Source organism: Sciurus vulgaris (assembly GCF_902686455.1).
Source record: "Sciurus vulgaris genome assembly, chromosome: 3".
Taxonomy (NCBI): domain Eukaryota; kingdom Metazoa; phylum Chordata; class Mammalia; order Rodentia; family Sciuridae; genus Sciurus; species Sciurus vulgaris.
In genome coordinates, this window is record NC_136463.1 from 16281610 (window position 1) to 16306131 (window position 24522).

A 24522-nucleotide genomic window follows, 5' to 3' on the forward strand; every position below is an offset into this window, starting at 1 on the left:
CCATTTTTTCCCCCTTTCCTGGTCCAAATACGATCTATTGCAGTAACAATTCCAGTTTCCCAGCATGATCAGAAGACACCCTTTATCAAAATAGCTGCTTGGTTTCTTTGCTATCGGAGGCATCCCTTTGCTCAGATACTGAAAGAGTGTATGGGCTACATGTTGTCTAAAGCCAAACACACTCTTCCCCAAATGCATGGATGTGCAGAATATTGGGTTACCTGGAGATGAAACTCCTGAACAAAACACCCCCTTTTTTCTGCAAGGCAGAGAGGGCTTGTCCTGCCACCTGAAGAGGAAGTTTATATAGTTCACATCCTGGGGCACATATGGCTTGAATTTCCTGCAGGCTAACATATGCACTGTGCCATGATCAGGTCTGAAATTTGGTTCACAATTCATGTCGGTATGGTGAATAAGAATGGGCTTGGTGAACGTTTGAAACTCTTAAGTTCATGTACACAGACTATGCAATCAAGGTCACTCATTTGTGACTGTGATTGGAGATGGAGAAGAAAGAACATTTTGCAAGAGCTTGCTTTCCATGGGATGAAAAGGGTATCTCAGACAAGAAGTCAGCAATGCAGCCAAATAAGATCATAATTTTTAAGGTCATGACCAAAAATGTCTTACTCATCTTTGTGAACCCTCAAATCATTGCATAGCAAAGGCACACAGGTATTTGTTGAACAAATTATAATAAAAAGAGTTGCTATTTGCCTTTTGGATTTTAGAAGAGAAGGCTTGGGAGAGAATCAATAAGAACTACACAGGAATGCAGGCTGCTGAATAAGTTATTCTCAACCTGCAAAACCTGCATGACAATGAGTTTCTGGTCAAATTCACTTCTCTCATGGGAGTGACTTTAATTTTCCTTGATTAGTAGTATTAGTATTAATATTCATTGTGGTAGAAGAAGCACCTACTGTTTTTAGCAGCTAATAGACTCTAGACACTAAGTTAGGTCATTTATATATACTATTGTTAAATTTTACAGTAGCTTAAGATAAGAAATTCCCATTTTACAGTTGCAGAAACTGAGGTTCAAATTGCCAAAGGTCAGAGGATCCTGAGGCTTCACTGCCAGACCTAGTGAAATAATCTCTGGGTGTTCAGCTTTGTTAGTTTAGTTTGCTGGAACTCAATGACAAAAACCATGGTAATCGTTTTAGAAATTAAGAGATCTCATGTTTTAAAGAAAGCAGTTTTCTGAGCAACAATAACAAAATAATCTGTTATCTTAAGCTCTCCTGGATGTTTTGCACATCAAAACCATTATTCTAGTTTTGAAGTTCCCCATAGTTTGGGCTGAATGCATCTTCTGGAGCCCTGCAAATACTAAGCAATTATTATTAGTCCTGCGTAACAGTGTGAAGCAACACACAGACTGGCCAGGAGAGAGCGTTTGTCCTTAAGGAGCTTATAGGCTACTTGGAGAGAAAAAAACATACACGTTAAGCAATTTTTGAAAACTTAAATGCTAATGGCCTTCAAAGGCTGAAAGCAAGGTCTCTAGAAAAGGCAGAGTCAAGCAGACGCAGTCGACAAAAAACAGATCTTGAAGGACCTGCTTGCTGGTGTGGGCTGGGGAGAAAGACTTCCTAGGAGGGAGGATCACTCCATGAAGGTGTGTGGGTGGAGTGGGGGTGAGGGGGTAGCAGTAGAAAGGCCTGCTACCTGGCGGGTGGAGGAAATTTGAATATTCTGCTGGGAACCAAAGTGAAATCCTGCTAACTAGGACTTGGCCTGAGCTCCACGCCTTCCTTCCCTGGTTGCCCTGTTTCTTCCTGATGGAGAATCCTACGGCTTCCTTCTGTCAGTCAGGTGAGGGAAGAGAAGCAGTTGTTGGTCTCTGGGAGCTGAGGAGGGATGAGGGCTTGGTGAGGAGGGAGAAACTCTAGATTCAAGCACTGCAACTTTGGGTGCTGAGAAAATGCTGCCCTCCTCCAGACCCCCTCCCAGAGTCCCCCTCCCGTAAGAGCCCTGATCCCTTCCTCTTTCACCCTCCTCCTCTCACTCCCTCCAAAGAACATACTGACATTTTCCAGAGAACTTCCACACTCTCTCCTCCTTTCTGGCCATGCCACAACTTCTCTAGGCCCTACTGACTTGCTCTAAGCTGACTCAACACCACCAGCACCCCCTCTTCTAGCAAGTTCCGTGATGCTCCAGCCCCAGCGCCTGCCCTCCTGGAACCTGTTAGAAGGAAGTGGACCTAGTCATTGTATTACACTAGGTTTCACAGTCTGCCAAAGAGAACTTTCCTCCCTTCCCTGAATCTGGATGGAAACTATTCACGCAACCACAGCCCACACTCTGGAACGTGAATCCTGTTGTCCCCACGCGCCAGGAAGGGCTGTGCTCTCACATGCCATCAGGTCCTGTCCCAGCCCTACCCTGTTGCCTGCTGGCTGCATCTACTTGTGAAACTTCTAAACTGTCTAAAAGGGGACAAGCCAGGCAAATTCTCTCCTGGGGGTGGAAGTGCAGATATTCACAATATAACTGCCTTGTGAGCCCAAGAACTTGCAGAGATGCCTGGAAAATACTGCAGCTTTCCCTCACATTCATGTGCACCGGCCCTAGATACACGTGAAGAAGAAACCTGACATTATTCCTACCAATTAGTGGCCTAAATCCAAATACGAATTTTTAAAAAGTGTTCCCTGGGAATGCAGTCCCCCGTAGTACTCCGGCTACTGCCTCCTGCACCGGCCCAGTGGTGGGTAGGATGTGGGCAAGGAAAAGTGGATGGAACCTTCCTGTAAGGTAACGTTTGCTGCTAACAAACAACCCGAGGACATTAATATGCAGGTGCAAACCATGCTGTGACTCAAATTTGGAAACTAGAAACTTCTTAGTGAAAGACCCCTATGCATTGCAGGTGTCATGGGTGCTCATTAATGGTGATCATAGTCTTGCAAAGTGGGTATTACTATTTCCATGTGACAAGAGGAGGCTTGGAGAGGTGGAGAAATCTTGCCCAAGCTCATGTGGCTATCAGGGAGTGGAACAGGTTTCCTCAGAGTTCCTCTGATCTCTTGGGTCCATTCTCTTAAGTTCCTGTGACCCCCACCCCCACCCCCCTTGTTGGGCCCTTTGAGCATTCTTTATATGGAAGTTATTTTCCTGTAAAAAATTAATTATTGAAAAGATTTTGCACTTTCAGCAGCACAGGCACCAAAGATTTTATCAAGGAAGAGGAGGCCAAACTTGGGGAGATTGACAGTCAGCCCAGAAATGCACAGCCCAAGAGCATCTGGGGACAGAAGCAGACAGAAATCACAGCTGCCTGCGAAGGCACAGACTCTCTGGGGAGCAGGTAAGGATGGTGGCTGCTGTACCTTGGTCCTCAGGGAAGAGGACTGGCTTGTGCTGTCACCCGGTGGATTCTTCCTGGTTTGTAAATGCCTGTGCTTTTATGTGAGGGAGAATTGCCTTAAGATGAAACTCTTGAAAGGTTTTAAAAACAAATTATTGGATCTTGGGTTTTTGTTTTTGTTTTCCTCCAACAGACGTTGGTGGGAAAGGCGGTGGAGGAATTGATCTTTTATTTTCTCTCCCATTACCCCATGAACATGACAAGGTGTGTTTCTGAGTGGACGGGAACTGGGGGAAAATGGAAAAGCAGCCTGCAGTTCTGGGGCGGTCCCACCCGGGAGGGGGACGATGGATGTCCATGGCAGCAGACTGTTGACCTCTGAGAGAGCTGCTCCCCTCTGATCCAGGGCAGTCATAGCAGCAAGAGCTTAGTGTGCAAGACATATCAAAATGAATATATGCTTGATTTCAAAGCACTGGCTTGGTGCTTTGGCAGGAAGAAAAGTAGAACAGGACCAAAGGAGCTGCCTTAGGACTCAAGGGAAGCCATGCGTCATAGCCAAACTTGCCCTTAGAGAAACCACTGAGTATCACACTTTAGTTACCAAATAAACCTGGTAACCTTTGTATTTAAATGTGACATATTCTATGGTGGACACACGTAGAAAAACTTGGGAGTATTTAGATGGCTTGGAATGAGACGCAACCTGTAGCGTTGAGATGTCCCAAGGGACCCCAGTGACAGAATGCCTCCTGGCAGAAAGGACATGAGCTTTAGGGCAGACCCCAGTTCTAATTCCCCTTCTTCCTCCTGGCTGTGGGGTCCTGTGTGGTCATGTAGCCACACTGGGATACGGTCCCCTTATCTTAAAACAAGGATAATGAAATCTACCTTGTCCTATTGTCGCAACGGCTTAGTGAAATATTACATAGACCAGCGCCAGCACATAGTAAGTCCACACAGAAGGCTCTGAACCATCGTCAGCCTCTGATCTGCCACATCCCCAGTGGTCTTCCGTGAGCTCTCAGGTATTATTTGATAGATGGCGTTGTCTGCATATGAAACATTCCTCAACCCAAGGGGCTTGTTCAACCCTCTATCTGCACCCAGGAGACATCTTTCATTTTCCTGTGGTTTCCCCCACCCCCAGTTGTTGTCCCAAGCCTCCTCCTCTTTCCCCAATTAAAATCTCCCTTCAGTTTCTTTCCTCACATTCTAATGTGGCTTAGATAAATTGGAGTAGGAGTCAGATATTTGAACAGCGAGAGATTTGAAGCAAATGTAATCAAGATAATACAGAAAAAAATCAATCTCTCTCTCTCTCTCTCTCTCTCTCATACACACACCACACACACACACACACACACACACACACACACACACACACACACACACAAATACCTAAGAGAAAAATGGAGGAGGGGGGGTAAGAGACACACAGATGATCAACACTTAAAACAGAAGTTCAGCCTTAATAGGTAGTAAATGTAAATTCACATGTGAGCTCAATGTGGCCTGCCAACTTGACTAAGGATTTTAAAATAATATTTAGTAGTGGTAGTAAAGCCAAAGCTAACACCTCCTGGCACTTTTGTGTCCAATGCTATTGATAAGGATTGCCGGTGACACAGTTATGACAGAGATGCTCTTGTGTCCCACCAGGAGGGTAATTTGGTGCAAACTGTCTGGAAAGAAATTTGGCAACATGTGTCAAAACCTTCTAGAAAGTTCATACCTTTTGACCTGGCAACTCCACCCCCACAAATCTATTCCAAGAAAAGATGATGTGTCGTCAATGATGCGCAAGCAAGGAGATTTATCACAGTGGGATCTGTGACAGCAAAGACCCCAAAACTGTCTATATGCCCCGAAACAGGGGAAGAGTTCACAATTATGATACATTCATTTTATGTACCCTTAAACTGTAATTATGATAATATAATTAAGGAATAATGACATGAGATTATGCGTACAATGAAATGTTTAGGGAAAGAAAGCAGGACATACATTCGGGTATACAGAAACATACCAGTTTTGTTTTTTTTAAAAGACTACCTCTAGATAAGGGAGCCCTGGGCTGTAAGTTCAAATGCCTTCAGGGACGAGGTGGGTATGGCAGGGGAGATACATAACGGATTATGAGGTACGCCACACGTACATGCTTCCATCTGAAGATGTTCAATTCATGTTCAAATGCTGAGCCAAAGCACTACTGCAGGATGAAAATAACCTGGGGTCTTTAGTCTGCAACTCCCCAAAGTCCAGAACATGAGCAAACGGTCACCTGAGCCATGAGTCATGGGCAGACTTGGATTAGTTCATCCTCTTCTCTATTTTCTCCAGTGATCATGGGCCACTTTTATAACCAGAAGGGAAAAAACAAATGAAAAGTAAATGGCTGTTGGAATTAGGACACTATTGGTCAAGCACACGAGGAAGTCCAGACCAAAGGCTTCATCTCAGGGTAGACGGTCGCTTGTTCCGGTTTCATTTCCATATGCCTGGAACTCCTGGCGGTGGCAGGCCCTCCAGCCCCAGCTGGAGGCCAGGCAGGCCTCAGAGAAGCATCCAGTGTCTGCGCTGCACGGCCTGAGCTATGAATAGCACATCCCTGGCAAACCAAGTGCAGGGTTTATTCCCAGCCACTGAAGTCTGCTCCCTCTTTGATAGACACAAAAAAAAATGGGGTTAAAATAGCATAAATATAGAATGCCGCAGTCTGCCACCTTTAGGAAACACACACACACACACACACACACACACACACACACACACACACACATATACCAGAGAAGCTCTGATTGAATTTTTAAAGAGGAGACGGTTGTGGTGACAAGGAGGGTGAAGACGTGGTCCCTGGTGTGTTCTGTCTGGGAGCTGCGGGAGTCTGGGACTTCTGCTTCAGAGGCCCCTGTCACCAGCTCAGTGTCTTCCGTGCAATGAGCTCATGGCTCCTGTTGAGTCTCCTCTCTTTGTTTTCAGAAGCCACCCAGCTCATTCCCAGCCGTCCAGGTGTCTTCCCCTTGCCTGCTCAGAGGCCTGGGCTAAATCCAAAGGGGCATGGAGGGGGGTGGGCACAGCCCCTCACTCTCCAGCTAGGGAGGTGAGTTCTGGAAATGACCATAAGACTTGGGTTCCAGCACCATGAGCCTGCTTCTGGAACCTTCCTCAAATCCAAAACGAAAACCAATCCATCAGAGTCTGTACTTTGATGCCTTCATATTTTTTCCTCAAAAGAAAGAAAGAAACGATCAGAATTCAGTTGGTTATGTAGAAGCAGGAGTCTCCCAAAGTGTGGATCAGCCCAGTGGGGTGGGCACACACGCCACACTCCTGTGCACACACAGCCAGATGCTCAAAATGTCCTTGAATTACTGATAAATCTCTTACTGGGGTTTATAAACCCCATGAGGGGCCTGGTAGGAGAGTTTAACTGACTTTTGGAAGAGCTGATGAGTAAAGATTCGCACTGTGTCGCTGAGTGTCCTATGCAGTTAACAATAAAAGAAGCTTACCGAGTATTAGGACGTTAGAGACTGGAGCTGGGGCTCCCCTGCGAGGCAGCTCAATTAAAGCAAGTCGGTATTGACTTAGCCCTTGGCTGCTCTGGCTGCTCCAAGGATTTGCATTTCCCCAGCAAAGCTGTTATCACAGACCTTCCGAGGCCCCACAAAGTCCTGTCCACTCGACAGGCAGTTGAACTGCTTTAGAGACTAAGTGATAAGGACAGCAGAGTCTCATCAGACCCACAGAATAACAGAGAGCAGGGCAGAGTGGGTGGCTCACTTGAGGAGGGGAAAAAAGAGAAATGGGATCAGAGGAGTACTTCCAGTTTCAGCCATCAGGGTGAATAACCCTCCACCACACACAACACACACACACACACACACACACACACACCACAATGAATTCCTCTGCATCCTGGTTTTCACAAGGAAATTGGAAGTCCAGCCAGTTTCCTAAGGGATAATAAGGACAGTGGTTAAGAACACAAACCCTCCCATCAAACAGGCTTGGGGCCAAATGTTCACTCCATCACGTTCTAGAAATATGATCCTGGGCAAGCTATGTGACCTTCCTGAGCTTTGGTGTCCTCAGTTATAATGTGGTATGATTATGGAGCCTATTTCATAGAACTGTGTGTGTGATACAGCTGGTGTAGTTCTGCTCAGCGTATATCCTCAATAAGTAGCGCTTACTCATTACTTGTGTAAGGCAGGTTTTGAATAAGTGATCTCACCAATAAAAATTCCTACTCATTGGGCACTTTATCTCCTACTGTAAAATCGGGCAGGTGGGGGACGTTGGGGAATCTATGATAACCAGAGGTTATGAGTTTATGAAAGATCATGATTTCTTGAGAAATTTAAAATTATTATTTTTCACTAAGTGGCAAGCATGGCCACAATCTTCAGTGTACCTGGGCACTGGATTCTAGGGCCCTCCTCCCCATCTGCCAAGATGAACATACTTTTCATACATTTTTTTAAAACTGTGTGTGAAGCAGGAGTGTCATAAATGTATGTCAGGTGAATTTGGATGAGAAAGGACCTGTTGTTTTTGAAGAAGTTGTTGCCAGAGTGCTGGCTTTCCTTCATTACGTACAGAATGAAAACCAGTATTATCCATCCTCACCTCTGACTGTCCTGGAGCTGGGCCATTCCTCTAGAAGTTTCTGCAGAAAGAATCTGTGCTTAGGGGCACCCTATCTCCCTAGAACCAGCCGGAACTCCACAGGGCACAAAGGAGGACCCAGAAGCAGTCAGAAGAAGCTGGCTGTGTGGGGCTCCTCCTGTACCTTCTGCCATTTTGGCCATTCACGTTTTCTTCTCCAGGGCTTTTTCTTATCTTTAAAGGATTCTCATGCTTGGTGCAAAGGGCTTTCATCCATGGGTACTTTTAATAGCATGACAAATTTGTCTCTTGTCCATGCAGATCCAGTAGTTCAACAAGAAGCCCCACTATGGGCAGGCGAGACTAAGCTAAAGAGGCCAACCCGAGAGAGAAGAAACTTAGTCTCCTCCTCACCACTGATGATGGCGGCTGAGAACCCCCTTGAGAGAGCCAAAAAAGGAGACCCAAGTGCTCTTTCCCAGAGTGAGCCACATTCAACCCCAACCCAAACTTTCCAAGGAACAAAGAGTTCTCAAGTGTTAAGTGAGCCCTTGGGGCCACCACTCATGCCCACCATCGTGGGGGGGCCAAGAAGGGCGCCATTTAGGTTCCGAGATGAAGATTTCTTTTCTGTTATATCATTAAATGCTGAAAGAGATAATGATGACACTGAGGAGGAAACCCGCATAGAAGAAGAACTTCTTTTGGTTGGCATGCGCTCACCCCGTTCTCCCTCCAACCATAAGAGAAGTCGATTTCTTGGGACATCAGCTACTCAGACCAAAAATAAAAATTTTGAAGAAAACACTGAACATTGCAGAGGTAATTCTTTAAGAAGAAGCGAGCCCAGTCATGGCTCATCAAGAATAAGCAATGCAATGGAGCCATTGCTTACAAGGCAATCTTCTATAGGGCAAAAAATGTTCCAGGACCCCAAGCTCCCTGATGCGGAGTCTAAGGACAATGTTGGTGGTGGAAGTGAAAAAGAGCAAAAGACCTTTCATTCATTGGACACCAATTCTGAGCCCAAACAAGATGGTGGTGTCAATGCTGAAAATGTACCTAGTGATTGCATTTCTACGGAAAACCGGCCTGGTATCCATGATTATGAAAGAGATTGGCAAGACTATTTAAATGGTTCCAGAAATTCTCTTGACCACTTACTTTCTGGTAGACCAATAGCCTCAAGATCATCAATGAATTCATCTTATTACACCCCCGGATCATTAATGCATTTTGCTCTGAGAGATGATGTTCCAGTAGACTTGTCAATGTCATCTCCTTTAGGTCACAGCTCAAGTACAGAGGGAAACTCAAGGTTCAATGTTCGCCGGCCATTGTCCCCTATCAGAAATAGGAATCCATTTGCCAGTGCTGAAAACCACAATTATTTCCCAGTAAACAGTGGGCATGAATTTGATGTCAGGGGAGCCGAAGACATTACTTTAACAAGCCAGCCTCGGGGGGCTCCATTATATGCAGAAGATCTCTTCACAAATCCTCAAGACAGATTGTCCTTGGTGCAGTCTCCTGGTTCCTCTCCAACAAGAAGGAATTTACAAGGTCACTTGCCGGTGCCTGGATCCCTACAAGAAAACATACCTTTCACGTTCTTCGCAGTGTCTGATTTCCCAAATCAAAATGATAATGGCAGCAGTGTGGCAGTCTCCAGGTTCACAGATGGAAAGGAGGCCACCGAGATAAAGACAGACCCTGAGAAACTCAAGAAATTGCAAGAAAGGTGAGGATTCATAGTTACATGTATAAATACACATATTCTTTTCCATTTCTTCCAATGCGAAGTAAGTATTGCTTTCATTAGATTAGAGTCATGGGAATTTTATCTAAACCACAGCCTGTTCCTTGACATATTAATGATTGCTTATTTTGAGGAAATTGTCCCTATTTTGTTGCTCTTAGAATAGATGTATGAATAAAGAAAAGTTTGGTATTTCTGCTCAATATCTTCAGTATTCCCAAAGTGTTTTTTCCTTGAACACCATAAGTTTAAGAAAGGAACGTTTGCTAGATGTAATGGATTCTGATGGAATAGGGCTGGCTTTTCTCCCCAGCAATTAAGAACCAGGATTTTTCATGAAAAGGTTGTTATCTCCCCAGAGAATGAACCATTCAGCACTTGAAGTTCACAGCTCTCTGTTGGGACTTATCCCAAATCAAACCAACAGTTCTAGAATTTGAACCTTCCAAACGGAAAGCCAGTTCCCGAACGGTTACCATAGTTACCTCAGTCCTCCGAGGGGCTGAGCTGGGGTAGCCACTGCCTCCATTTTATGTGCTCTTTCTTGTGCCCGGGAGAGAAAAAAACAAGATCTTTTTTGAATTGCCCTTTTCTTTGATCTTTCCTTTCTCATGAGGTGATTTTAGGATATTTCACAGCTATGAAATTGGATACTTTTTAAAGCTATCATTAAACACTGGGTCAGAATCCCACCATTTCGTTTGTGATAGGTGTTTACTGTGCCCTAATCTAGGCCTACAGATCTGGAAATTGATTCTTGGAACTGGAGCCTTCCTTGTGTATGTTAGTATGGCTCATTTGGGTCATTCATTATCCTACGGATGCTCATTTGTAAGCAGAAAACTTGCCTGGCAATGAATTAAAAATGGGAAAAGGAGGGGTGACTGCATATATCTCCTACCTCTTTAACTCCAGAACTAGCTTTCTGGTCGCCACTACCTTTTCTTTCCCATGATAAACAAGGCCAAGAGTCCTCCCCAACCCCTCCTCACTTAACCTGAGACAATAGCTTCAGACATGCGGGTCAGAACACTGGACACCACCATCCCAAGGTGATGCCTTTGGGCTCAAAGTAATTTTTTTTGGGTAATGGGGATTGAACCCAGGGGCACTCAACCACTGAGCCACATCCCCAGCCCTAGTTGTTTGTATTTTATTTAGAGACAGGGTCTCGTTGAGTTGCTTAGTGCCTGGCCATGGCTGAGGCTGGCTTTGAGCTTGTGACCCTCCTGCCTCAGCCTCCTGAGCCGCTGGGATTACAGGCACGTGCCACCACGCCTGGCTCAATCATTTTAAATGCATGCATTTCTAGGCACGGTAACACATGAAACAGCTCTTGTTCGTTGTTGTTTTATCAGATGGCTCTGTTTTTCTGTGTATAATAAACCTTATATTTTTCTTACTATTTCAAAAATGTCCATTTTAGGAAATATTTTAAAGTAAGGACTTAAAAGGAAAACATCTATAACCCTAACATCCATAGATAAGCACTGTTGAAAACTAACGCCAGAGATAAGCACTGTTAAAAATTGCAACTTTTAGTGAACATTGGTTCATATTGTTTTATAAAATGTCTTATTTTGCTATTGCAAGCCATTTTTCAAAGCCACTTAACACCTTTAAAATGTTTTCCTTCAGTTAGTTATAGTAATACATACAAATAAGCATATGATACATATACACTTGGAGAATAAAAAAATTTTTTTTTTTAACACACACACACCACAAAAGCCCCAGATATCCCTGTGCCCACCTCCAGCTAACAGAAACTTCTTTACCTACCGGAGCACGCGGGAGCCCTGCACCCCCCCATCTCTCTGTCTCCCTGCTCACCTCCCCACAGCCTGACCTTTCCTGAATTGTGTTTTTGGTTCCTTTGGATTTTGTCTCATCCTGTTTGGGACTTTTTTGCTCTACGTGCTTTGTGTGTTTCTAAATTCTGTAGAAATGTTAATATCCTTTTTGGACTCTGCAGAAATGCAATCTCTATTCTTCTGTGACTTGCCTTTTCCCCTCATATCATTAAGGAGATGTACCCTTGTTGGTATTTTGGTTTTTCATTTGTTCCCTTCACCCCAAGTGGCACCAAGTATTTGGTTGTGTGAATGTCAGTCATTCTCCTGTCCGTGATCATTTAGGATGCTACTGTTTTCTGCAAACCACATTGCACAAAACGTTCTTGCAAAGGCCTCGCGGTGCGCGTGGGAAGAGTGCTCTGGGAATGCAAGGCTGGGCTGCCAGGTGGCACATCTTCCACTGTACTAAGTAATGCCCATCTATTGTTCACCCGCAATATCTAACGTCATGCATCCTTGACAATACTTACGTTGATTAGCTCTTCAAATTTGCCAGTCTGATGGGAACAGAATGATATTGTGGCTTTAATTTGCATTTTCATGACTGTTAATGAGGTTAGGCATTTGACGTGCTCTCTTAAATGTTAAATGACCATTTGTGTTTCCTTTTCTGTGTCTTTATTTTTCTTTTTTTAGAATATTTATATTTTATTTTAGGAGTCCTTTATATATCCTAGTTACTAATCTAATCCCTTGAGAGTTAAGTATTGGAAATATCCTTTCCCAATTTATATTCCATCTTTTTCTTTAGGATGTCTTTTATTGAAATTTATTTATTATTTATTTATTCATTTATTCATTTATTTGGTACCAGGGATTGAACCCAGGGGCACTCTATCCCTGAACTACATCACCAGGCCTATTTATTTATTTATTTATTTATTTATTTAGAGACAGGGTCTTGCTAAATTGCTGAGGCTGACCTCAAACATGTGATCCTCCTGCCTCAGCCTCCTGAGTGGCTGGGATTAACGGTGTGCACGACCATGCCTGGCATGAAAACAGATTCTTAATTTTAATGTAGTCAAATATATCCATCTGCTCTGTGGATTGTGATTGGTACCTGGTCCTGTTGAAGAAATCCTTCCCTAACCCTGACATCATTATGACATTCTTCCTGTTTTCTTCTAAAATCCCGGTTTTGCTTTGGTACACTTAGGGCTCAAGGTGAATTGGGTTGTGGACTTAATTTGTGAAATGACTCTAATACTTGGTGTGAGGTGAGCTTTAGGGTTTGCCGTATGAACGTGCCATGGTCCCAGGATTTTCCCTGCTGATCTGCACAGCCTCCTTTGCCATGCGTAACATGCCATACCAAACCAACGTGAGTCCGTTTCAGGGCTCTCCTTTTTGTTCCATTAGTCTTTTCTGTCTTTCCCTAATTTAATACCAACCATCTTAATGTCTGCAGTTTTCATTGGCTTTGCTGAGTGATGGTGCGAAGCCTCCCTCTCCACATTGTTCTTTTTTTTTCTTTATTTTTTGGTACCAGGGATTGAGCCCAGGGGTGCTTAACCACTAAGCCACATCCCCAGCCCTGTTTATATTTTATTTGGAGACAGGGTCTCACTAAGTTGCTGAGGCTGGCTTTAAACTCGGGATTCTCCTGCCTCAGCCTTCGTAGCTGCGGCGATTACAAGCATGACTGGGATTACAGTGAGTGAGCCCCGTGCCCCACTCCACACTGTTTTTTAAGAGTCCTTGACTCTATACTCAAGAGTCTGCTTGTTGGGATTTTTATTACAATTGCAATGAATCTATAGGCTATTCTGGAAGAACTGGTACCTTTAAGATACTGTTTTGCTCTTTGGTAAACATGGTATCTCTCTCCTTTTGTCTTTAATGTCTTTTGTATAATTTTGTGATTTTTTTTTTCCTTCATAAAATCCTTTCCATATATTTTAGGTTCTTTTGTTTGCTATTAAAACAATATTATAAATTCTTTTAAACCTTTGTTGTTGATGTATACAAATGCAATTGACGTATTTTCTCTGTATTTTTGCTAGGCACTCTTATTCACTCTAACATTTTGTCTGTAGATTATTAGGGTTTTCCATGTAGAAAATGACTTCAACTGTTCAACCACCATTTTGTAAGAATCCTTTTTCTCTATACCCTTGCCAGTTCCAGGGTTTTATGTTTGTCAAATGATTAGCCAAAAAATATAATCAGTTTAATTTGCAAATTTTATGCTTATTAGTGATGCTGAACTTTTTCCATGTTTATTGTTAAATTAGCATATCTTCATTTGTCATAGACTGATCTTGTCCCTTGTCCATTTTTGTTTTGGGATGTTAGTATTGCTTTTACCTTCTAAAATATATAAACATTTTTTATAGAAAGTACATGGTAACGCTCTGCCAAATACCGGGTATACACTTTTTCACTTTTCCCATTTGATTTACTTTATATTTCACGTGCAGGATGTTTTTGACATGCGGAATTTTGAAATTACTTTTGATCAAATCTGGCAATATTTTCTCTGATGGCTTTTGCATTTGGTGCCAGGCTTAGAAAACCCAACGATCACTCACGTATCCCTAATTACTTTCTTATCATATTTCTATAATTCTCATTTTCTATATCATAGAGGCTAAGAGCATGGGCTATGTTGTCTTATGGCTCTAGATTTGATTCCTGATTCTACCAGCTGTTAGCTCTATGATTTTGAGTGAGTTCCTTCACTTCTTAAAATCTGTTTTTCCATCCAGAAAACAGAAATAACAATATAGGCACTCCTCAAGGAACAGTGACCATTAAATGAGGTTTAAAATATTCACCTATGTCAGAGAGTGCCTCGAACACAGCAAGCTCTGACTACACAGTCGCTATTCCTAAATTCGGGTGGAATATATTTTGGTGTGTAATTTGAAGCAGGGTTCTCATGTCTGTTTTTATTTTTTCACATTTAACCAGTTGTCCCACAACTGTTCTATCCTTCCCTTCCGAGTCTGGAATGTCTCTTGGCTCACACGATCCCTGTCAGTCTGTTTATGAACTTTCACGTCTGTTCTGTCAATCTGCCTGAAATACTGTATCCATTATACACTTTTATTTATCGTGAATTTAAGGATTTAAAAAATATTTGATATAGTAAATTCCCCTTTGTTATCCTCTTTTAAAAATCTTTATTGTCCATCCTAATTTAATTGCATTATGTATGATCTGTGGTTTTTGTGCCCCAATATATATTCAATATTTACAAATATGCTATGATATTAGTAAGGGGTGCAGAGCATCTGTTCTCTCATTGTCTGTACATATATGTAAAATATAGTTTGAAGAGTAAAGTTCTTTCTACTTCCCTAAGCAACTTAGCAAGACCCTCTCTCAAAATAAACAATAAAAAGGGCTGGGTGTGGCACAGTGCCCCTGGCTTCCATCCCCAGTACCAAAAAAAAAAAAAAAAAAAAAAATCTTCCTAGTCAATTATTTTCTATTGAATTTGTCAATTTCTGAAAGTTATTTATTAAAACCTTCCCATACGATTTGGATTCACCCATAAATTTTGCTTTAATTTAGCACATTAAGGCTAATCCTGCCTCGGTGCATTGATCAATATTACCTTTATACTTTCAGCTGAATTTCATTTTGTCAATCAATAGCGCTACGCCTGGAATTTTTTAATTTTGTCAATCATATTTTTTTTAATTCCCCAGAAATTCTTCTTATCTCTGGTTGGTCCTTTCACAGAGCAGCGGGCAACATCCCCTAGAATCTTCCCTGAGAATCAACTCATCCGTTACCTGAACCATTCATTTCTTCCAGGGTCAGCAGGCTCTTCTTTCTTGTCTCCTCTGTGCTGCTGGTTTCCACATGTGACAGGTGATCCCAATTGTCCATAAAGGAAGGAATGGCTGGTTCAGTAGGGAGGCCGCCAACACGGTTGCCCCGGGCTGTGCCTCGCTTCCTCTGCAGCCCTCTGTCCTAAATGGAAGGCTTTGTGTAAGCGGGGATGCTCAAGGACTTGTTTGTAAACTCAGGGCTTTATGAAGCGTTTCCTTTCTATAGCACTCAGCTCTGGGTTGTTCCCAGGCAGAGGCACTGTTGCTGGACTGTCCAGAGTAACTAGCCCTCTGTGCCTAAGCTAGTTACCTTCATAACTGCCCTGCCCGCGAACGTGTTGTGCACCCCAAGCTGGGAACGGTCTGGGTCAGCGCTTCTCCATGGGTTTCTTTTGGGGAGAGGTGGATACCTGGCATTGAACTCAGGGGCACTCAATCACTGAGCCACATCCCAGCCCTTTTTTGTATTTTATTTAGAGACAGGGTCTCACTGAGTTGCTTAGGGTCTCCCTGTTGCTGAGGCTGGCTTTGAACTTGCAATCCTCCTGCCTCAGCCTCCAGAGCCTCTGGGATTAGAGAGGTGTGGGCCACCGCGCTGGCTTCTCCACGGTTTTCTCCTGCGAACAGGTCTTGTCAGTGTGGTCACCTCTGCATCTACTTTCCTGGAGTGCCTTGTCATTTCGAACCTGCTTGTTTTCCAGCACTGTTGTGGATTCAGTCTATGTAATTATCTTTTTAAGAGGGTGGGTGGGAAGGGAGATGGATGGGAGTCCTTCGCCTGCTGTCTCTAAGAGCAAGCTCAACTCTCTGAAACAGAGTGTACCCCACGGTCACTCTGGAGCAATGACTTAGTGCCTGACCTTTCTTTTTCTTCTCCGTTTCTTCTTCAGTTTTGTTTGTAAACATATATATTTTTCTCAAAATGTAGTAGCCAATGGATTCCCACCAATACCTTCGAGAAGACAGAGAGCTTAAGTTAGGACTCAGGCATTTATAAACTCTGTATGTACAAAACATTAACCACAGAGCTGGGTGCAGTGGCGCACCCCTGTAATCCCAGGAACTCAGGAGGCTAAAGTAGGAGGATCACAAGTCCGAGGCTAGCCTGGGCAATTCTGTGAGAGCTTGGCTTAAAATTTAAAAGATAAAAAGGGGCTGAGTGGTAGAGCACTTGGTTCAATCCCCAGTACCACCACAAAATAATAATAATAATAATAACAACAACAACAACCACAGAGCCCTTGATCCTCATGCTTAGATCTGCAGTCTTCAGACCTGAGTGACCAGACCATTCAGATCCCCGGGCCCGCATAGCTTTGCTTCTGTTTTCATTGATTCTATCTCCATCGCACTCCAGCGGCCTACATTCTGAAACGTGGACACCACTTGTTGGCAGGAGTCGTTACTGGCGAGCTCACGTCCCGGGGTGTGGGTTCATCACTCCTCCAAACCGGCACCCGCCGAGCGCCACACCTCTGGGCGCAAACCGTGTGGCCAGCACTGGCTGCACTTCCTGTGCGTCCCCCAGGTTCACCATCGCCGCGCCCCCAGTCTGCCTGGCCTGCCGAGCCGGCCGCGGTAGTGCTACCCTCGCCCCTTTTAGGAACCCAGAAATGGGGTGCTGGGGAGAGTAAGGGGCTTGTCCCAAGGTCACAAGACTACGTGGGTTCAGAGGCAGCCTCAAGCGGGAGCTCTGAGCTTGAATCCCACAGGCCTTCGAATTTGGAGGCTGCCTCCTCCGGGTGGTGAGGCAGCGGGAGGGGCTCAGGGCTGACAGGAGGCCTATCCTTTGTTTTTTGTTTTGGTGTTTTGTTTGGCAGTGCCAGGGTGGAATCTGGGGCATCAGGCAGGCTAGGCAAGTGCACCCCCAGGTTCCACCCCTGGCTCCCTGGTTTGCACTCAGTGCTGGTCCTGGTCAGCTTGCGCATCTTAATAACTACAGAGAAAAGTGTGCATCTTAATAACTGTAGAGAAAAGTGTGCATCTTAATAACTATAGAGAAAAGTGTACATCTTAATAACTATAGGAAAAGTGTGCATCTTAATAACTATAGAGAAAAGTGTGCATTTTAGTAACTACAGAGAAAAGTGTGCATCTTAGTAACTACAGAAAAAAGTGTGCATCTTAGTAACTATAGAGAAAAGTGCATCTTAGTAACTACAGAGAAAAGTGTGCGTGGATGATCAATAACCCCACCTGGAGGAATTCCCAATGGCCACAGAGGATGAGCCCCAGGAGCCCGGCAGGCAGGGCAGGGGTGTCTTCCTTCTTCCTTCTCCCATGAATGCCCTGGGAACCGGTATTTGTAGAAACTGCAAACGTCACGAGCACTTGTTTTCCATTTAGCCTCCTGGAGGAGGACTCAGAGGAGGAGGGAGACTTGTGTCGCATCTGTCAGATAGCCGGGGGTTCCCCCACCAACCCCCTCCTGGAGCCCTGCGGCTGTGTGGGAAGCCTGCAGTTCGTTCACCAAGAGTGCCTGAAGAAGTGGCTGAAAGTGAAAATAACATCAGGTAGGTGGGGGCGGGAGAGTGGCGAAGGGCCCTGACGTGTAATTAATCTGGGACCCTGTTGTGTGGGCCTCGAGCCTTGTCACCTGCTCACTCTTGGGGAAACATGGCCATGCCAAGGATTCTTGCTCATAAATGCTGCCTGCAAATCATGGAAGGGAAGTGAACATTTTTTTTAAGTCTGAGGGAAGAATTCTGGAAACATCTACTACCAAATCCTCCTCCTGCTTGAGACCTGAGCAGAGATGCTAAGATCACCTCCCAGGGGGAAAGAAACAGAAGAATCAGGTCAGTGGTTGAAGCTCAGCAAGCATAAGGTCCACCAGTGGGCCCTGTGCAAAAATAATTCAGAAAGTCCCCCTTCAGAGACCCCAAACACAAACACGTCTACATCTTTTTATTTGGGGAAGGAGGATGGATGTCACCTAAGATGCCAAGCAAAGCTGCCAGTGGGCCATAGGGGTAAGGAAAGAGAGCTGATCTGATTTTCTAGAACCACAGCAGATACAGAGATTTCCATGTGCTGGCTTTGTCAGTCTGATCTTGGAAATAGGTATGAAGCCCTCTCTCAGCTCCCCGGGAGAGGCCGGTGGGAACCTCAGTCCTTATCGGTAGATTTACTTTTCTTGGCAGAAAATGGGTTTCTTTAAACATGGCTGCCAGGCTTTCTCGAACTGGGGAATTTCACCCAGGAGTTCCAAAAAAAGCAGCTTCCTGCCTTAATGGCTCAAACAAACCCATCATTTATGCATAACTCCCAACACATGGCTTTAAGAATAACCAAAAGAAAAAAGAAAGAAAGAAAAGGACGCATCAATAATGAACCAATGCAAGCAACTCAGTTACAAAAGAGATGCTCTGGGCTGGGGTTGTGACTCAATGGTAGAGCGCTTGCCTCACATGTGTGAGGCCCTGGGTTGTATTCTCAGCACTGCATATAAATAAATAAAATAAAGGTATTGTGTCCATCTAGAACTAAAAAAAGAAAAAAAGAAAACAGATGCTGTTTCACACGCAACCCTCTGAAAACTTCGCTCCACAGCCAGGTCCCTTTGCCCTCTTCTTCCATGTTCTGATTGCTATTTCAGGCCACCCAGGAGACCTAGAACTTTGCTCTGGCCCCACGGCTGTGGCCGTGCCCCCTCACCAAGGACAGCACGCCAGCATCATCGTAGTGACGGTCACCCTCAGCTCTTTTTCCACGTGTGCATCTCATCCTAGCACGAGAGGCACAGGCCCACTCCCCACTCCCAAGATGCTCAGACGCATGTCCATGCAGCAAGCAAAGAATTCAGTCCAGAGAGCAAAACACAAGTGGAGTTTGATTGCTAATGACTCTGCCAAACAATGCTTTATCTTACTAGAAATTCAAGCCAATAAAACATCTATCACAGAGAAAGAGAGAGAGAGAAAAAAAAAAAGACCCATGAAATGTGTTATGAAAATGATCTTAAATGCTCGTAAATGCCGATGCTAGTATGGGTATGTTCAGCAGGATTAGGTTGGAAGACACATGGGATGCGCTCTAGCCAAAAGCATCACTGAATGGTGCTAAGAAAGAAAAATCAAGCAAACAAAATGGAGATAAGGGATTACTGTGCATCCTTGCCCTTTAAAAGTCTCCATTATTTACTATTTCTTTATATCCCCAGTGGGGAAATAGAACTGGGGTATAAACCTGTACAAGCCCTAATTAGTAAATACATGCAGGTAACTAATAAGTCCTCTGCTTTCTGATGCATAAAATAAACACTAGTAAATCATCATCTGCTGCAGTGGCTAGGCTGGGGGACTTATGGGATTTTTCTCTTTTTACTGCCTGGACATGGTGGCCACAGTTCTATAGATTCTACTCTCACACGGGGCACAGGGTAAGTGGAAAAATAGTGCTGATCTAGATTATATGTTTTTATAACAGACATTCAGGTGCCTCTCATGTTTCCTTTCCCAAATGAGGCCGAGCTCAGGCTGAGGCGATGGACCCAAGATGTTCCTTCTACCTAATGCCCATACATGGCCCCCCCTCATTCCCTGCCTCGCTTTTCTCATTTGGGACTGTCACCTGAGTGGGAGGAAAGGTAGACTTTTAAGCCATCAACTAGCTTCTGCCACCTTTTTGGGCCTCCCTAATTTATTTATCTGACTCTTAGCTTCCGTGTGGCAATTCCAATTTTAGGAGTCATTGTGTTTATATTTAAATAAAAACAAGACCTGTTATTCAAAAGCCATGGGAATGTCTCTTACCTGAAGCTTGCATAATAAATGATTACAAAGGGGATTTTTCAGATCTCAGATTCAAGGTCATTTTCTAGAGAAGATGACTGACTTTAAATGAAGGTCACTGAAGCTCAGAATTCATAACATGCTGAACTTCAAACTCAAAATATCACCTGTCTAAAGTTTCAACACAAACCAGCCCAGGGTTGGATGATGGATCATCGATCATGCGTGTGTGTGTGTGTGTGTATGTGCAGCCACGCGTGCGCGCGTGTGAAGAACACGTAAGATCTACTCTCTTACATATAATTCTTTATCTGATTCAAGGAGCAGATCTAGGTGCTGTGAAGACCTGTGAGATGTGTAAGCAAGGCCTGCTGATCAACCTGGATGACTTAAATCTGACCGAATTTTACCAGAAGCACCAGCAATCCAGGGTAAGAAACACGCCCACCCCATAGCAGTTTAGGGGAGCAAGACGAGAAGAGACCTGCTTTCCCTGATTTAAGGAATGTAGAAGGCCTGAGTGTGACATGTCCATTTGGCTCCCTTCTTTGAGAAGGGTCTGTCACTAGATTTGAATATTGGAGGGTTGGGAAGTTGGTCATCCTGTGTTGATGTCTGCCTACTGTCAGGGACAAAGGTAGGAAGCTATAAGCTGTAGTGGCCGAGTGGACACACAGGAAGAGCAAAACGTCTGGGCAAGCTCCATGCTCAAATCTGCTGAAGTCATTTAAATTTAGCAGCAACAAGAGAAAGAAAAAAATTCAGGATGTCGGAGGAAATGGTCCCCAGTTAAATACCAAGTAACTCTGGACAATAAGTAAGTGCTCTGCCTAAGGTTACGAAGCATGGAGTAAATGCTTTCTGTGTGCTTTGGAGGGAATAGGAAAAGTGGAGGAAACTCTCCTGGGGCATCAGGATGGTGTTTTGAATACTTCAAAAAAATTAACCTCAGGTGGGAAGGTGAATTATGCCTGAGAAAATAGTCACCCAGTTCTCAGGCAAACGACCTTGCATTTAGAACCACACTCTCCAATGTAGAAGCCACAAGCCACATGTGGCTAGTGATAAAATGGTTATTCTGACCAATATATTCTTATAAATGCTCGATACACACCAAATCTGTTACCTAGTAACAAAAAACATAAAATCTCATGTAATTTTATATTAAATGTACACTGTATTAGTCCATTTTCAATATTTTAACAAAATGCCCAAGGCTGGACAACTTTATAAAGAAAATAGGTTTCAAACAACAGGGACAGTGGCCATCCATGCCATGGCTCTTCCATGTGGGAACAAAGAATTGAGGTTTATTTAGTTCACTATTCAGCATTTTGTGGTGATCATCTTGCTGGCAGATCCCTGAGGCAGAACATTGCATCATGTAGCAAGAGACAGGAAGCACTAATGTGAGTATCTTCTGATCTTTCTTACTCTTATAAAAGCCACCAGGATTCAATCATGGGGGCTCCATCCTGGTAACCTTATCTAATCTTAATCCCCTCCCAAAGGCCCCATAAACACATAGTTAAATTTCCACCTTCTTTTTTTTTTTTTTTTTTCTTTTTTGGAATCAGGGATTGAACCCAGAGGTGCTTAACTACTGAGCCACATCCCCATCCCAAATTTCCACCTTCGTAATACCTCACACTGTATCAGTTAACTTTCTGTCACTATAATGAAATACCTGAGGCAATTAACTTATAAAGAGAAAAGGTCTCTTTTGGCACATGGTTCTGGAGGTTCCAGTTCAAGATTACGTGGCTCATTGCTTTGAGCCTCTGGCAAGGGCAGCACAACATGAAAAGACTGTGTGGTGAAGCAAACTGCTCAGCTCATGAGCCAGGAAGCAGAGGGAAAAAGAGGATGAGACTGGTGTCCCACAATCCCCTTCAGTGCCCCCAGTGACCCACGGAGCTCCCACTAGGCCCCACCTCCTAAAGGGCCACCTGGGGAACCAAGCCTTCAACACATCCAGACCATAGCAATGAGGATTAAATTCCAACACAGAAACCCTCAGGGGAAACACCGAAAATACAAACACACATAGTACACATCACACTGCAAAGGCTTAGTGTGCTTTCCGGTTCAGAGTAAAAGAAGCTTAGGAGTCGCTGTTCTGTCCTAACAACAGGAAAAGCTGAACAAACTGAAAAATCAGCAACTCTTCTTAGATATGTAAGAAAAGTGAGATCACAGGACAAACCACTGTCCCTAAAGTTGGAGAGAGAGACAGGCAAGCAGAGAGGAGGAGAGAACCGCAACTTAACCAGAACAGAGGCTCACAAGCAGAAGCCTCTGTGGGAACCGTAGCTGGGCACGGAAACCTAAACTGTAATTAGTGAACTGCTGGATGGAATGTGGATAGTCTGAGAGTCAAAAACTCCAAGGAAAACCAGTCATAGGGGTATCCCCACACTCTTGCGAGATTTATCTCTAGGAGCTCAATCAGGTTCTTACAGTGAATATCAGAGAAAAATCCCTTCACACTTCTGGCAGTGGGAGGGAGAAGTAACCATGTTTATATGTGCCGAATTGTACAAAAGTTATATGTATTAGTCAGCTTTCCATCACTGTAACAAAACACCTGAGGCAATTGATTTATAAAGAAAAAAGACATTCTGGTTCATAGTTTTGAAGGTTCCAGACTGAGACAGGGTGGACCCATTGCTTTGGGCCTCTGGTAAGTATGTTGGATGGTAATGTCAAGGAGCACAAGGTAGGGTAAACTGCTCACCTCAGGGTCAAGAAACCATAAAGAGAAAGAGGCAGGGGTCCCACAGTCTCCTTCGAGAGAAGATCCCCAATGACCTAGGAACCTCCCACCAGTCCTCTTAGAGGTTCCACCACCTCTCAGTAGCATCACCTTGGGGACCACATGCATTTTGGGGGAATAATCAACCTCCCAACCACAGTGGTATAACATTAGGATGATGGAAATACCAAAAAAGAAGAAAGAGAAAGGAATAGAATCTATCATTGAAGTAATCGTAACTGAGAATTTCTCCCACATTAAAGTCAAACACCAAACCAGAAATCCAAGAGGTTCAGAGTGTATCAAGCAGGATGATTGGAAAAAAAAAAAATCCCTAAACCATGACATCATATTTAAGATGGAAAAAAATCAAAGATAAAGAAAAAATCCTGAAAAAAGCTAAGAGGGAAAAAAACACCTCACTTATATAAAGCAAAGAATTACATCCAACTTCCCAGAAAAAAGGTAAGCAGAGCAAAATATTTAAAATGTTGACTAACCTAGAATTCACAGGTTGCTTATCCTGGGTTAATGTCCACCTGCTGGACATGTGGGAATTCTGTGCCCTGCAAAATTATCCTTCAAAATTAAAGTAGAAATAAAAGCTTTTTCAAAGACTTAATACCCAAAAAAGATGTAAAATATCACATAGATAATTGTAGATCAGAGTCGTGTGCTTCATAATGACCTTTCAGGGACGGACAGTGTATGTGACGGTGGGTACCACAGAGCCGGGTGGGCGTGCGGGACCGGCTGGGCTTGTGTAAGCCGGCTCTGTGATGGTCACAGGCAACGAAATCGCCGACAAACAAATTTCTCAGGGTGCACCCCGTGCTTACGCAGCACAACTGCAATTATACACCGAAATGACCTTTTGGATATATTAAGTTAATAAAATACATTGTTAATATTAATTTCACTGATTTCCTTTTACTTATTTAATGTAGCTACTATAATTTTTCAAATTACCTACATGCTTTGCATTCATGCCTCACATTGTATCGTACTGGATGGTTCTGACCCAGAAGGTGCCTTCCACATAATAACCCTCAATAGGATTTATCCAATTAATGTAGCCCAACATGATCATTGTAACTTCAAACTGTCCTCCCTTGTAACATGATTCCAAAAAAGTATTAATTATGACTGTAAAGCATGTGATCTTAAAACTACAAAATCGTTGTCAACAACCAAAATGTCACCCTTCAGAGGGACTCACTTCAGCTTTCAGATCATTAGCCTGTATCCAGACCTTTTTCTGCAAACATTTTGACAGCTGAATCAAAATAATGTGTACCAGTCTGGGCAATTCCACAGTCTCTTTTTTTAAACCCTAAGGTGCTAGACAAAGGAACACAATTCTGATAAGAAGAAAGGGTATTGGAACCTCTTAATAAGTTTGATAGAGTTACACCACATCGACATTGCAAAGACTGAGCATCAGGAGTTTAGAGAAAGAAAGAAGAACAAGAAAAAGGAGAGGAGGAAAGAAGGCTCAGAGGGAGGGGGCAGGACGGAAGGAAAAAGAATTTCTTGAAAAATAAGTTCAGTATTTTGAGGCCTGAAGGTCTCCCATCCCCCAGTCATAACCCCAAACACTAAGGTCTGACTTGAGAAGCAAAGTGACTCACACTCTTGAGTGCTGAGCATGTTAGAGTCAAAATACTGAAAGGAACCAGGCACGCAGAGTGCCAGCCA

At 43.7% G+C, this 24522-nt stretch overlaps 1 protein-coding gene and 1 long non-coding RNA gene across 5 annotated transcripts in view; one reads left to right on the forward strand and one right to left on the reverse strand.

The window, feature by feature from the left end:
• Nucleotides 1-24522, forward strand: part of MARCHF10 (membrane associated ring-CH-type finger 10) — an 86027-nt gene that overhangs the window by 47287 nt on the left and 14218 nt on the right. For 2 of the 3 annotated variants that reach the window (XM_079134979.1, XM_079134980.1), the window contains exons 5-8: nt 3170-3322; nt 8258-9677; nt 17683-17849; nt 20391-20500. In XM_079134979.1, coding sequence (XP_078991105.1) covers nt 3170-3322; nt 8258-9677; nt 17683-17849; nt 20391-20500 — 1850 coding nt within the window. The remainder of the gene's footprint in view (nt 1-3169; nt 3323-8257; nt 9678-17682; nt 17850-20390; nt 20501-24522) is intronic. The other variant, XM_079134981.1, reaches the window with a different exon arrangement.
• The window catches only part of LOC306658234, a 29221-nt gene continuing 14085 nt past the window's right edge, over nt 9387-24522 (reverse strand). The window contains exons 1-3 of one of the 2 annotated variants that reach the window (XR_013762992.1): nt 16197-16459; nt 15298-15478; nt 9387-9522 (exon numbers count right to left, since the gene is read on the reverse strand). This is a non-coding gene — a long non-coding RNA (uncharacterized lncRNA). Of the gene's footprint in view, nt 9523-15297; nt 15479-16196; nt 16460-24522 lie in introns of those variants that run through there. The other variant, XR_013762991.1, reaches the window with a different exon arrangement.